General features: G+C 42.2%; 1 protein-coding gene across 1 annotated transcript in view; it reads right to left on the bottom strand.

The window, feature by feature from the left end:
* Nucleotides 1–222: 222 nt before the first annotated feature.
* UTP25 (UTP25 small subunit processome component) overlaps nucleotides 223–14,300 on the bottom strand; it is an 88,141-nt gene continuing 74,063 nt past the window's right edge. The window contains exon 12 of the mRNA XM_053712368.1: nucleotides 223–690. Within this exon, the coding sequence (XP_053568343.1) occupies nucleotides 435–690 (256 nt within the window). The 3' untranslated portion in view covers nucleotides 223–434. The remainder of the gene's footprint in view (nucleotides 691–14,300) is intronic.

Genomic DNA, 14,300 nt, shown 5'->3' with positions numbered 1-14,300 from the left:
AGAAAATAAACCGTATTACAAATGCTTCAGTGGAAGCAACTTTTAGCGAAATGTCAATTCAGTATTTCAAGTCAACACGACTCCGACTTAAAAAAAAAAAAAGACCTTGGAAGTTTAATTTGTTTTATATGTAAATGGCACAGCATGTTAGCTGTTCCTACTCTAGGGATTTGTTATTGAAATAGCAATTAGTTTAGAGAAAAAAGGGCAGCGGGACTAATGCACTGTTGCATCTCTCCATTTATTTCAAGTCTTAATGTGTTCTCCTGATTAGGTCTATCATGGATTAGTTACTTAGGACTTTTACTGAATATTCTATTAACCTATGTGAGCTTGATGAACTTTTTCCAAATCTGTATTACACATCCTCTATGACAATAAAAAAAATTGTGAAGGTGGGGGAATTACAGTACATCGGGCTTTACCCAGAGCCGCTATACGTATAAATTATTTTCTCCAGTAACAAAAAGGTGAACAGTCTTCTTTGACTGAAGCATCTGAGCTGTCCTCTCGGCTCCCACCACTGCAGCCAATCTCTGCGCATCATACTTAGAATACAGAATAGTGCATGTCCATGTGGCTTGCTGTCCTTGGTTTGATACCTTCATCATATTACAGATCTCACTGTAGAAGTGAGGATATGTAGGAAGTTCATAAAAAATAAGATTTCTGATACCCTTCAATGTGTATCTGAAAAGAGAAAGAGAACATAATAGTTTACATTTAATAGCAAGACATAAAAGCTTGAAATATTCATCTACTAAGTAAAATATATATTTTGTTTTAAATACTAACATCACAGAAAAGAAACAGAATTTGCAGCAACATTCTTAAATGCACATTCTAGTCAATTCTAGTCTAGTCAAACTAAAAGGAAATATCAAAACATTGCACTTTTTTTGTCTATGTAAACGTTTCCTCATCAGGCTTACAAAGGCATGTTGCTCTCTATCAATGGAGTTGAAGGCGTTGCCCATATCACCCTGTAAGCATTAGTAGAAAATACACAGCAGATACTGTTGCATTAGTTTCACTTTAAAACCGCTTTTACATATACGTTGTTCGAGAAGAAAAAATATTTTTTTAACCCCTTCACCCAAATGGGCGTATATATACGTCCAGCAGTACTTTGGCTATTGTACAGCAGGATGTATATAAACACGTCCTAGCTTTAGGAAGCTCAAGCACTCTCGGCTGTTAAGTTACAACCGAGATCTGGAGCGCCTGAAGTTTCAGGCATCTGCTGCATATGGAGCTGAAAGCAATCTGTGCTCCGGGTCCATATGAGGACAGATTATTATTGGTTATTTGTAGAGCACCAACAGATTCCGCAGTGCTATAAACATAGGCGGTATACAAGGTAACATTTATAGGGATCAAATGGGTAGAGGGCCCTGCCGAGAGTCGCATTGTTGTAGTCAGCTCTAATGAAGGTGATCAGCAAACAGTTGCTAGGGGGGTTCATGGCGGATAGCAATGGAGGAGAGGAACTGGTATTAGGAAAGGTTAGTGTAGGTTGTATGAATCCCTGAACAGTAGAGTCTTTAGGGAGCGCTTGAAGCTTTCAAAACTAGGGGAGAGTGTTGTGGAGCAAGGCAGAGAGTTCCACAAGATGGGAGCCAGTCTGGAGAAGTCCTGTAAATAGGAATGTGAGGAGGTAACACAAGAGAAGGAGAGGAGGAGAGTAGGAGGTTGTGAGCAGAGCGAAGGGGACGGGAGGGAGAGTATCTGGAGACAAGTTCTGAGATATAGGGGGAGCAGTGCAGAGGGACTTGTATGTCAGAGTCAGAATTTTGTGTTTAATCCTGGAGGCAAGAGGAAGCCAGTGAAGGGATTGGCCTGATCATTACAGACAGTGACACTATGTGTGTGTCTGTCTGTAACGATCGTTGCTGGAGCCGACGGGAGGTGGAGGTGAGTGATCGGTCCAGCAGGGGAGGCAGTAGGGAGAGGGAGGGATGGGACAGCTATGCTACAAAAAACATAATTTATGCTTACCTGATAAATTTATTTCTCTTGTGGTGTATCCAGTCCACGGATCATCCATTACTTGTGGGATATTCTCCTTCCCAACAGGAAGTTGCAAGAGGATCACCCACAGCAGAGCTGCTATATAGCTCCTCCCCTAACTGCCATATCCAGTCATTCGACCGAAACTAGCCAAGAAAGGAGAAACCATAGGGTGCAGTGGTGACTGTAGTTTAAAATTTAGACCTGCCTTAAAAGGACAGGGCGGGCCGTGGACTGGATACACCACAAGAGAAATAAATTTATCAGGTAAGCATAAATTATGTTTCCTCTTGTTAGGTGTATCCAGTCCACGGATCATCCATTACTTGTGGGATACCAATACCAAAGCTAAAGTACACGGATGAAGGGAGGGACAAGGCAGGTACTTAAACGGAAGGGACCACTGCCTGTAGAACCTTTCTCCCAAAAATAGCCTCCGAAGAAGCAAAAGTATCAAATTTGTAAAATTTTGAAAAGGTATGAAGCGAAGACCAAGTCGCCGCTTTGCAAATCTGTTCAACAGAAGCCTCATTTTTAAAGACCCAGGTGGAAGCCACAGCTCTAGTAGAATGAGCTGTAATCCTTTCAGGGGGCTGCTGTCCAGCAGTCTCATAGGCTAAGCGTATTACGCTCCGAAGCCCAAAAGAAAGAGAGGTTGCCGAAGCCTTTTGACCTCTCCTCTGTCCAGAGTAAACAACAAACAGGGAAGATGTTTGACGAAAATCTTTAGTCGCTTGTAAGTAAAACTTTAAAGCACGGACTATGTCCAAATTATGTAAAAGACGTTCCTTCTTTGAAGAAGGATTAGGACACAATGATGGAACAAAAATCTCTTGATTGATATTCTTGTTGGAAACTACCTTAGGTAAAAACCCAGGTTTTGTACGCAGAACTACTTTATCTGTATGGAAAATCAGATGAGGAGAATCACATTGTAAAGCTGATAACTCAGAGACTCTACGAGCCGAGGAAATAGCCATCAAAAACAGAACTTTCCAAGATAAAAGTTTGATATCAATGGAATGAAGGGGTTCAAACGGAACTCCTTGAAGAACCTTAAGAACCAAGTTTAAGCTCCATGGAGGAGCAACAGGTTTAAACACAGGCTTAATTCTAACCAAAGCCTGCCAAAATGCCTGGACGTCTGGAACCTCTGCCAGACGCTTGTGCAAAATGATAGACAGAGCAGAAATCTGTCCCTTTAAAGAACTAGCTGATAATCCTTTATCCAAACCCTCTTGGAGAAAGGACAATATCCTAGGAATCCTAACCTTACTGTATTAAGGTATCAATGACTGACTCGGAGAAGCCACGCCTTGATAAAATCAAGAGTTCAATCTCCAGGCAGTCAGTCTCAGAGAAATTAGATTTGGATGATTGAAAGGACCTTGTAGTAGAAGGTCTTGTCTCAGAGGCAGAGGCCAAGGTGGAAAGGATGACATGTCCACCAGGTATGCATACCAGGTCCTGCGTGGCCACGCAGGCACGATCAAGATCACTGATGCCCTCTCCTGTTTGATTTTGGCAATCAGTCGAGGGAGCAGAGGAAACGGTGGAAACACATAAGCCAGGTTGAAGAACCACGGTGCTGCTAGAGCATCTATCAGCGTCGCTTCTGGGTCCCTGGACCTGGATCCGTAACAAGGAAGCTTGGCGTTCTGGCGAGACGCCATGAGATCCAATTCTGGTGTGCCCCAACGATGAACCAATTGAGCAAACACCTCCGGATGGAGTTCCCACTCCCCCGGATGAAAAGTCTGACGACTTAGAAAATCCGCCTCCCAGTTCTCTACACCTGGGATATGGATCGCTGATAGATGGCAAGAGTGAGTCTCTGCCCAGCGAATTATCTTGGAGACTTCTAACATCGCTAGGGAGCTCCTGGTCCCCCCTTGATGGTTGATGTAAGCCACAGTCGTGATGTTGTCCGACTGAAATCTGATGAACCTCAGGGTTGCTAACTGAGGCCAAGCTAGAAGAGCATTGAATATTGCTCTTAACTCCAGAATATTTATTGGGAGAAGTTTCTCCTCCTGAGTCCACGATCCCTGAGCCGTCAGGGAATTCCAGACTGCACCCCAACCTAGAAGGCTGGCATCTGTTGTTACAATTGTCCAATCTGGCCTGCGAAAGGTCATACCTTTGGACAGATGGACCCGAGATAGCCACCAGAGAAGAGAATCTCTGGTCTCTTGATCCAGATTTAGCAGAGGGGACAAATCTGTGTAATCCCCATTCCACTGACTGAGCATGCATAATTGCAGCGGTCTGAGATGTAGGCGCGCAAATGGCACTATGTCCATCGCCGCTACCATTAAGCCGATCACTTCCATGCACTGAGCCACCGAAGGGTGCGGAATGTAGTGAAGAAGACGGCAGGAATTTAGAAGCTTTGATAACCTGGACTCCGTCAGGTAAATTTTCATTTCTACAGAATCTATCAGAGTTCCTAGGAAGGAAACCCTTGTGAGGGGTGATAGAGAACTCTTTCCCTCGTTCAATTTCCACCCATGCGACCTCAGAAATGCCAACACTATGTCCGTATGAGATTTGGCAATTTTGAAGTTTGACGCCTGTATCAGGATGTCGTCTATATAAGGGGCCACTGCTATGCCCCGTGGTCTTAGGACCGCCAGAAGAGACCCCAGAACCTTTGTAAAAATTCTTGGGGCTGTAGCTAACCCAAAGGGAAGAGCCACAAACTGGTAATGCCTGTCTAGAAAGGCAAACCTTAGGAACCGATGATGATCTTTGTGAAGCGGTATGTGAAGGTAAGCATCCTTCAAATCCACTGTGGTCATGTACTGACCCTCCTGGATCATAGGTAGGATTGTCCGAATAGTTTCCATTTTGAACGATGGAACTCTGAGGAAATTGTTTAAGATCTTTAGATCCAAAATTGGTCTGAAGGTTCCCTCTTTTTTGGGAACCACAAACAGATTTGAATAAAATCCCTGTCCTTGTTCCATCTGTGGAACTGGATGGATCACTCCCATTATTAGGAGGTCTTGCACACAGCGTAAGAATGCCTCTTTCTTTATCTGGTTTACAGATAATCTCGAAAGGTAAAATCTCCCTTGTGGGGGGGGAAGCTTTGAAGTCCAGAAGATATCCCTGAGATATGATCTCCAACGCCCAGGGATCCTGAACATCTCTTGCCCACACCTGGGCAAAGAGAGAAGTCTGCCCCCTACTAGATCCGTTGCCGGTTAGGGGGCCGTTCCTTCATGCTGTCTTAGAAGCAGCAGCAGGCTTTCTGGCCTGCTTGCCTTTGCTCCAGGCCTGGTTAGATTTCCAGGCCGGCTTGGATTGCGCAAAAGTTCCCTCTTGTTTTGTAGCAGAGGAAGTTGATGCTGCACCTGCCTTGAAGTTTCGAAAGGCACGAAAATTAGACTGTTTGGCCCTTGATTTGGCCCTGTCCTGAGGAAGGGTATGACCCTTACCTCCAGTAATGTCAGCAATAATTTCCTTCAAACCAGGCCCGAATAGGGTCTGCCCCTTGAAGGGAAAGTTAAGTAATTTAGACTTTGAAGTCACGTCAGCTGACCAAGATTTAAGCCATAGCGCCCTACGCGCCTGGATGGCGAATCCAGAATTCTTAGCCGTTAGTTTAGTCAAATGAACAATGGCATCAGAAACAAAGAATTAGGTAGCTTAAGTGTTCTAAGCTTGTCAAGTATTTCAGTCAATGGAGTAGCTGTCTGAAAGGCCTCTTCCAGAGACTCAAACCAGAACGCCGCAGCAGCAGTGACAGGAGCAATGCATGCAAGGGGCTGCAGGATAAAACCTTGTTGAATAAACATTTTCTTAAGGTAACCTTCTAATTTTTTATCCATTGGATCTGAAAAAGCACAACTGTCCTCGACAGGGATAGTGGTACGCTTTGCTAAAGTAGAAACTGCTCCCTCCACCTTAGGGACCGTCTGCCATAAGTCCCGTGTGGTGGTGGCGTCTATTGGAAACATTTTTCTAAAAATAGGAGGGGGGGAAAACGGCACACCGGGTCTGTCCCACTCCTTAGTAATAATTTCTGTAAAACTTTTAGGCATTGGAAAAACGTCAGTACACACCGGCACCGCATAGTATTTATCCAGTCTACACAATTTCTCTGGCACTGCAATTGTGTCACAGTCATTCAGAGCAGCTAAAACCTCTCCAAGCAACACCCGGAGGTTCTCAAGCTTAAATTTAAAAGTAGACATAGCTGAATCAGGTTTCTCCGAGTCAGAGACTGTTACAGAAGCATTAGTTATTTTGTTGTGAAGAAACTTATTTCCCAGCAGCAATGCCTGAACCAGCCAAGCCAGCGCCTAAGAAGGGCTCCAAGAAAACTGTAACAAGTATCATTTCATAAAGGGTTAACTCTGTTCAGTTTTGAGAAAACTATTTTCTGAGGCAGGTTTCCTAGCATATTGTGTACTGTAATTAAGTTTGTGATAAGCATTCACTGCTAGGTGATAAGAAGGACTCAATTGTTTTCTTGTGTGTACTTGTTATCTGCGGTGGCCTGTCCAAGGGCTTTGTCTAAATGTGTGATGGGGGATTTTATGCTTCCCCCCCTGGGAGTGCCCTGTGTGCATGTAACCTAAATAAAAAGCAGGCTGGGCATCCCAGTCCTCAGTTCTTGGTTGTCCCTCAATCGCAGCGTTGACTCGTTTTTGTGGGCAGAAGGGTATCCTAGCTGTACTACAGCTAAGGGGGATTATTCTACATTTGCGAGACTCATATAGAATACTATGGAAAGCAGTTTCTCCCCTCTTCAGCAATAGGAATCCAGGCTACTAAGCGGTCCATCTCTCAGCGAGACTAAGGGTAACCGTAACAGAGACGTCACCCACAGACTGAAGCTCTTCCTCAGCTTCTGCATATTGTGACGCAGTATCAGACATGGGCCTTAAAACATCTGCGCGCTCTGTATTACGTCTAACCCCAGAGCTATCGCGCTTTCCTCTGAATTCAGGCAGTCTGGCTAATACCGCTGACAGGGTATTATCCATGATTGCCGCCATGTCCTGCAAAGTAATCGCTATGGGCGTCTTTGATGTACTTGGCACCATTTTAGCGTGAGTCCCTTGAGCGGGAGTCAAAGGGTCCGACACGTGGGGAGAGTTAGTCGGCATAACTTCCCCCTCGTCAGAATCCTCTGGTGATAATTCTTTTAAAGATAACAGCTGATCTTTATTGTTTAAAGTGAAATCAATACATTTAGTACACATTCTCCTATGGGGTTCCACCATGGCTTTTAAACATAATGAACAAGGAGTTTCCTCTATGTCAGACATGTTTATACAGACTAGCAATGAGACTAGCAAGCTTGGAAAACACTTTAAATCAAGTTAACAAGCAATATAAAAAAACGTTACTGTGCCTTTAAGAGAAACAAATTTTGCCAAAATTTGAAATAACAGTGAAAAAAGGCAGTTAAACTAACGAAATTTTTACAGTGTATGTAACAAGTTAGCAGAGCATTGCACCCACTTGCAAATGGATGATTAACCCCTTAATACAAAAAAAACAGATTAACAAAATAAAAAAAATATGTTTTTTAAACAGTCATAACAACTGCCACAGCTCCTACTTTTGAAGCCTTTTGAGCACTTCAGAGATGTCCTATAGCATGCAGGGGACTGCTGAGGGAAGCTGAATGTCACAGTTTGTAATTTTAACTGCACCAACTGTAACTTTTATACTATAACAGTGGAAAGCCTCAGGAAACTGTTTCTAGGCAAAAATAAAGCCAGCCATGTGGAAAAAACTAGGCCCCAATAAGTTTTATCACCAAAGCATATATAAAAACGATTAAACATGCCAGCAAACGTTTTATATTGCACATTAATCAGAGTATATACCTCTGATAGCAAGCCTGATACTAGTCGCTATTAAATCACTGTATTTAGGCTTTAACTTACATTAATCCGGTATCAGCAGCATTTTCTAGCAAATTCCATCCCTAGAAAAACTTAACTGCACATACCTTATTGCAGGATACCCTGCACGCCATTCTCCCTCTGAAGTTACCTCACTCCTCAGACATATGTGAGAATAGCAGTGGATCTTAGTTACTTCTGCTAAGATCATAGAAAAACGCAGGCAGATTCTTCTTCTAAATGCTGCCTGAGATAAAATAGTACACTCCGGTACCATTTAAAAACAAACTTTTGATTGAAGAAAAAACTAACTATATTTTACCACTTTCCTGTTACTACCTCCAGCTATGTTGAGAGCTTGCAAGAGAATGACTGGATATGGCAGTTAGGGGAGTAGCTATATAGCAGCTCTGCTGTGGGTAATCCTCTTGCAACTTCCTGGTTGGGAAGGAGAATATCCCACAAGTAATGGATGATCCGTGGACTGGATACACCTAACAAGAGAAAAGAGGATCTGGGGGTGTGGGGGACCCTAAACAGGGGGAGGACACTGTGCTCCAGAAAATGTTCAAAATAATAAAAAAGAAGATTTATTTATTTTTAAAGGCAGTTTATAGGTACTGGCAGACAGCTGCCAGTACCTAAGATGGCACCTAACAGAGGGGTGATCCTACACTGCAGAAAATATTGTAAAAAATATTTTATATAAAAAAAAAACAACATAATTTATGCTTACCTGATAAATTTATTTCTCTTGTGATGTATCGAGTCCACGGATTCATCCTTACTTGTGGGATATTCTCCTCCCCTACAGGAAGTGGCAGAGAGAGCAGTACAGCAGAGCTGTCTATATAGCTCCCCCCTTAGCTCCACCCCCCAGTCATTCGACCGAAGGCTAGGAAGAAAAAGGAGAAACTATAGGGTGCAGTGGTGACTGAAAGTTTAAAAATAAAAATATACTACCTGTCTAAATAAACAAGGCGGGCCGTGGATTCGATACATCACAAGAGAAATAAATTTATCAGGTAAGCATAAATTATGCTTTCTCTTGTAAGATGTCTCGAGTCCACGGATTCATCCTTACTTGTGGGATACCAATACCAAAGCTTTAGGACACGGATGAAGGGAGGGACAAGACTGGGACCTTAAAAGGAAGGCACCACTGCTAGTAGAACCTCTCCCAAAAATAGCCTCCGAAGAAGCAAAAGTATCAAATTTGGAAAATTTGGAAAAAGTATGAAGCGAAGACCAAGTTGCCGCATTACAAATCTGTTCAACAGAAGCCTCATTTTTAAAGGCCCATGTGGAAGCCACAGCTCTAGAAGAATGAGCAGTAATTCTTTCAGGAGGCTGCTGTCCAGCAGTCTCATAGGCCAAACGGATGAAGCTTATCAGCCAAAAGGAAAGAGAGGTATCCGTAGCCCTTTGACCTCTCCGTTTACCAGAATAAACAACAAACAATGAAGATGTTTGACGGAAATCTTTAGTTGCTTGTAAGTAGAACTTTAAAGCACGAACCACATCAAGATTGTGCAATAGACCTTCCTTCTTTGAAGAAGGATTAGGACACAGTGAAGGAACAACAATCTCTTGATTTATATTCTTATTAGAAACAACCTTAGGAAGAAACCCAGGTTTGGTACGCAAAACCACCTTATCTGCATGGAAAATAAGATAAGGGGAATCACACTGTAAAGCAGATAGCTCAGAAACTCTTTGAGCCGAAGAGATAGCTACTAAAAACAAAACTTTCCAAGATAGAAGCTTAATATCTATGGAATGCATAGGTTCAAACGGAACCCTTTGAAGAACTTTAAGAACTAAATTCAAACTCCATGGCGGAGCAACAGGTTTAAACACATGTAAAAAAGAGATAATCCAATACTCGTCCACGGCAAGGGATAAAGTCACTCAGAGTCCGAGGTAAAAAAGATAAAAAGTAAATCTTTATTATGGACACTCCATGGGATAAAACATGCACAAAAAAATGAACTCAGCTAAGAGAACAAAAAGTGAAGTCTGACCGGTTTCGGCTCAGTGTGGCCGTAGTCATAGACACATAGCAGGTGTTCAGAATGAGCACCTGATATACCTGTTAACCACTCCCCTTAGGGGAGGGGTATAGAAACATAATTAAAAACAAACACATTACTCAAAGCTGTTGAGAAAAGGGATACATTATCATATATATATGTGTACAAAAGCTAACAATGGGCATAAGAATAAGATCTACGAACATAAACAATACTGTAAATATAGCGGTTAAGATAAATAGTTATAACTAATATTGCAGAAACACCTTTTAGCACGTATGTGCATATATGTTTAAATCTACATATAAGTTAAACAAAAAACCCATGCCAAGAACTAATAACTTTTACAGTATTGTAGATAAGCTGTTAAGATAAATAGTTATAATTTGTAATGCAAAACACCAATTTAACACATATGTGCCTAAAAATATAGATCTACATATAGGTTAGGTAAAAGACTATGGAGAAAGGACCATAAATAGTTTAAATCTGTAATGCAAAAACACCATTTTAACACCTATGTGCTTATGAATTTATGAATTTACATATAGGTCAGGTAGAAAACCATAATAGATGGAAAAAGGACCTAGTGAGAACAAAGAGAAAAATAATGATAAACTAATTATTAATGTTGATCTTATTAGCAATATAGGTAACTGGAGAGAAATATAGATGGTGTATAGAATGTAAATTAAACCATCTCCCTGTATTAACCAATAGTTACCTCAAACCCAGATTACCTCTGGAGAGCTACTAATAATCCATATTAAGGATCTCATTAAAGTAAAGGCATGTAAGGATCAATGTACCCACATGTTTTAGTCTAGTAAAGACATAAAGTAAGCACTATCTATGCCAATAATTTATAATGTCAAATTCAGAGTTAAAACCCCCAGGTACCAGGCTATCAAGCCTGTGTATCCAATAAATCTCTTGTCTGGAGAGGATGTGGAATTTATCACCCCCCCTTGGTGGTCTAGACACTAACTCAATAGCCTGCCACCTGAGGGTTCCAACATCTCCCAAATGAACTTCCAAGAAATGTCTGGACAAAGCTGAAACAGCCCTCTCCTGGGAGATATAAGAAAGGTGTTCCCTGATACGTTTGCCCACGGGCCTAGTGGTTCTGCCCACATATTGTTTGTTACACTGGGTGCACTCAATTAAATATATGACAAATTTGCTGCCACATTTAATGCAACCCCTAGTGTCAAAAACTTCTGATGTTCGTGCTGAGGTGAAGGTTTTGGAAACAAACATGTGGTCACATGACTTGCATGCCTTTTTGCCACATTTGTAAGTTCCTTTGACCCTCAGCCATGAACTACCACTATCTTGTTGGGGCAACATACTAGGGGACAGAATGTTTCCCAGCGTCAGATTACGTTTATAGATGAAATTGCAGCCATCATCCATAATTTCACGTAGTACTGTATCCCCACGAAGGATAGGCAAATTCTTCTCTATCACCTTACAGACTTTATTAAACTGATTGGAAAAAGCCGTCACTAAAGTGGGTTTAATTTTTGTAGAGGGTGAATTCGATAATTTACTGTCTCTTTGGCGTCCATGGACACTTGTCCTGTCCATCACTGAGACTTCCAAAAAGGTCTTATTAACCAATCTTTTGGGGTAACCCCTTGCCATCAGCCTGGATTTCAACTCTTCACTCTCCTCTAGAAAGTCCTCTCTCCGGGAACAATTTCTTTTTAACCGCATGAACTGGCCTTTTGCAATGCCTTTAAAAACATGCCTGGGGTGACTGCTTTTCGCATTCAGCAGCAGCGTGTTCCCGGAGATAGGCTTTCTATAGAGAGTAGAGAATACTCCCCTGGTGTCAACATCAAATTTCAATGTTACATAGAAATATTGATTGATACTAGTCTGGTTCCACTCAAAGGTGAATCTCAGACCTACATTGTTGGCATTAAACATATCAACTAATTTGTTTACTTGATCTCGATTGCCTGACCAGATAACCAGCAGGTCATCAATAAAGCGTAGGTATTTGACAATGTATTTAGTGTTATCTCTATTACCCCCAAAAACATGGAACCGCTCCCACCAACCCATGAACAGGTTGGCGTAGGAGGGGGCAAACTTAGCCCCCATAGCGGTTCCACGCCTCTGAAGGTAATACTTACTCTCAAACATAAAGAAATTGTGCTTGAGTAAAAAATCAACCGCTCTCAGTACAAAATCCCTATGTTGAAGGGATAAATTAGTCTCCTTTCTTAGGAAATATGATATTGCTTGTAGACCATACTCATGGGGTATGGAGGAGTACAGGGACACCACATCAATGGTGATCCAACTATACCCCTCCTCCCAAGAGACATCCTCTAGCCTAGAGAGCACATGGGTAGTGTCTCTTACAAAACTTGGCAATTTCTGGACCAATGGTTGAAGAAATTGGTCCACCCACTTGGACAGCGGCTCCAATAGGGAGCCAATTCCTGCCACTATGGGCCTTCCCTGTACATCCACCAGGCTTTTATGGACCTTTGGCACATGGTGGAAGATGGGCATTACAGGACAGTCTACCAGTAGACAATCATATGTCTGTTCATCAATAATTCCCATCTCCACCCCATCATCCAATAGGTCCCTTAGAATAGCCTTATACTGTGTTGTGGGATCCCTAGATAGTCCCATGTAGGCTTCAGGATCCTCTAATTGTCTCAATGCCTCTTTAATGTAGATATCTTTGTCGAGCAAAACAACACTACCTCCCTTATCTGACTGGCGAATAACCAACTCTTTGTTATTCTGTAATGTAGCTACTGCTTCCCTTTCCAGTCTAGACAAGTTAGATTGGCAGTCATGTTTCCTAGATTTGTCTAGCAAAGTAAGATCTTCAATGACCCTCTTGTGAAAAACTTCCAGGCCTTTGCCCCTAGTATGTAAGGGATAGAAATTAGACCTGGATTTAAGTTTATGTTGTTTCTTGCCTGTTAGTGTGGTAGAAGGACCATCCTCCTGGGTACCACTTAAGTCTTCCAGATCTATTAGTGCACAGGCATCACCAAAAGATAAGTCAATATTGCTCATCTCCTGGTGTTGTGTATTTACTTCATCAGAAATACCATTTACAGATGTGGAGAAAAACTTCCTCAGTGTGAGATCCCTCACCATCTTATTAACATCCAGTATAGTCTGGAATAAATCAAAGTCCCTAGATGGAACAAAATTCAGACCATACCCCAGGACCTTTTTCTCCACATCTGTTATCTGATAAGTAGATAGATTTATTACAGAGAAGTCATTCATTGATATCTGTGCCCCCTGGTGTTCCTGTTCTCTCTCACTGGGTACCTCTGAAACTGGGCATCTGCTTCCTCTATCCTTCGAGGATGACCCCTTCCTCCCCCTCTGGGTTGTTTCGGGCCCATTGAAAAACCTGTGTATTATGTCCCATATCATTAGTCATGGACTCCCTAGAGGTACTAGATTGAGAATAGTGGGACCGTCCCCTTCTCTGGCGACCTCTCCCACCCCTCTTAGGGATAGCTCCTATTCCTGCTCCCTTGGGATCTTTCAAGATACTTTTGGGCATAGAATTAATACAGAACTTAATTCTATGCCCAAAAAGTATCTTGAAAGATCCCAAGGGAGCAGGAATAGGAGCTATCCCTAAGAGGGGTGGGAGAGGTCGCCAGAGAAGGGGACGGTCCCACTATTCTCAATCTAGTACCTCTAGGGAGTCCATGACTAATGATATGGGACATAATACACAGGTTTTTCAATGGGCCCCGAAACAACCCAGAGGGGGAGGAAGGGGTCATCCTCGAAGGATAGAGGAAGCAGATGCCCAGTTTCAGAGGTACCCAGTGAGAGAGAACAGGAACACCAGGGGGCACAGATATCAATGAATGACTTCTCTGTAATAAATATATCTACTTATCAGATAACAGATGTGGAGAAAAAGGTCCTGGGGTATGGTCTGAATTTTGTTCCATCTAGGGACTTTGATTTATTCCAGACTATACTGGATGTTAATAAGATGGTGAGGGATCTCACACTGAGGAAGTTTTTCTCCACATCTGTAAATGGTATTTCTGATGAAGTAAATACACAACACCAGGAGATGAGCAATATTGACTTATCTTTTGGTGATGCCTGTGCACTAATAGATCTGGAAGACTTAAGTGGTACCCAGGAGGATGGTCCTTCTACCACACTAACAGGCAAGAAACAACATAAACTTAAATCCAGGTCTAATTTCTATCCCTTACATACTAGGAGCAAAGGCCTGGAAGTTTTTCACAAGAGGGTCATTGAAGATCTTACTTTGCTAGACAAATCTAGGAAACATGACTGCCAATCTAACTTGTCTAGACTGGAAAGGGAAGCAGTAGCTACATTACAGAATAACAAAGAGTTGGTTATT

Source organism: Bombina bombina, chromosome 4 (assembly GCF_027579735.1).
Source record: "Bombina bombina isolate aBomBom1 chromosome 4, aBomBom1.pri, whole genome shotgun sequence".
Lineage (NCBI taxonomy): Eukaryota > Metazoa > Chordata > Amphibia > Anura > Bombinatoridae > Bombina > Bombina bombina.
The sequence above is the reverse complement of the archived record's forward strand: the minus strand, read 5'-3'. Positions and strand labels throughout refer to the sequence as shown.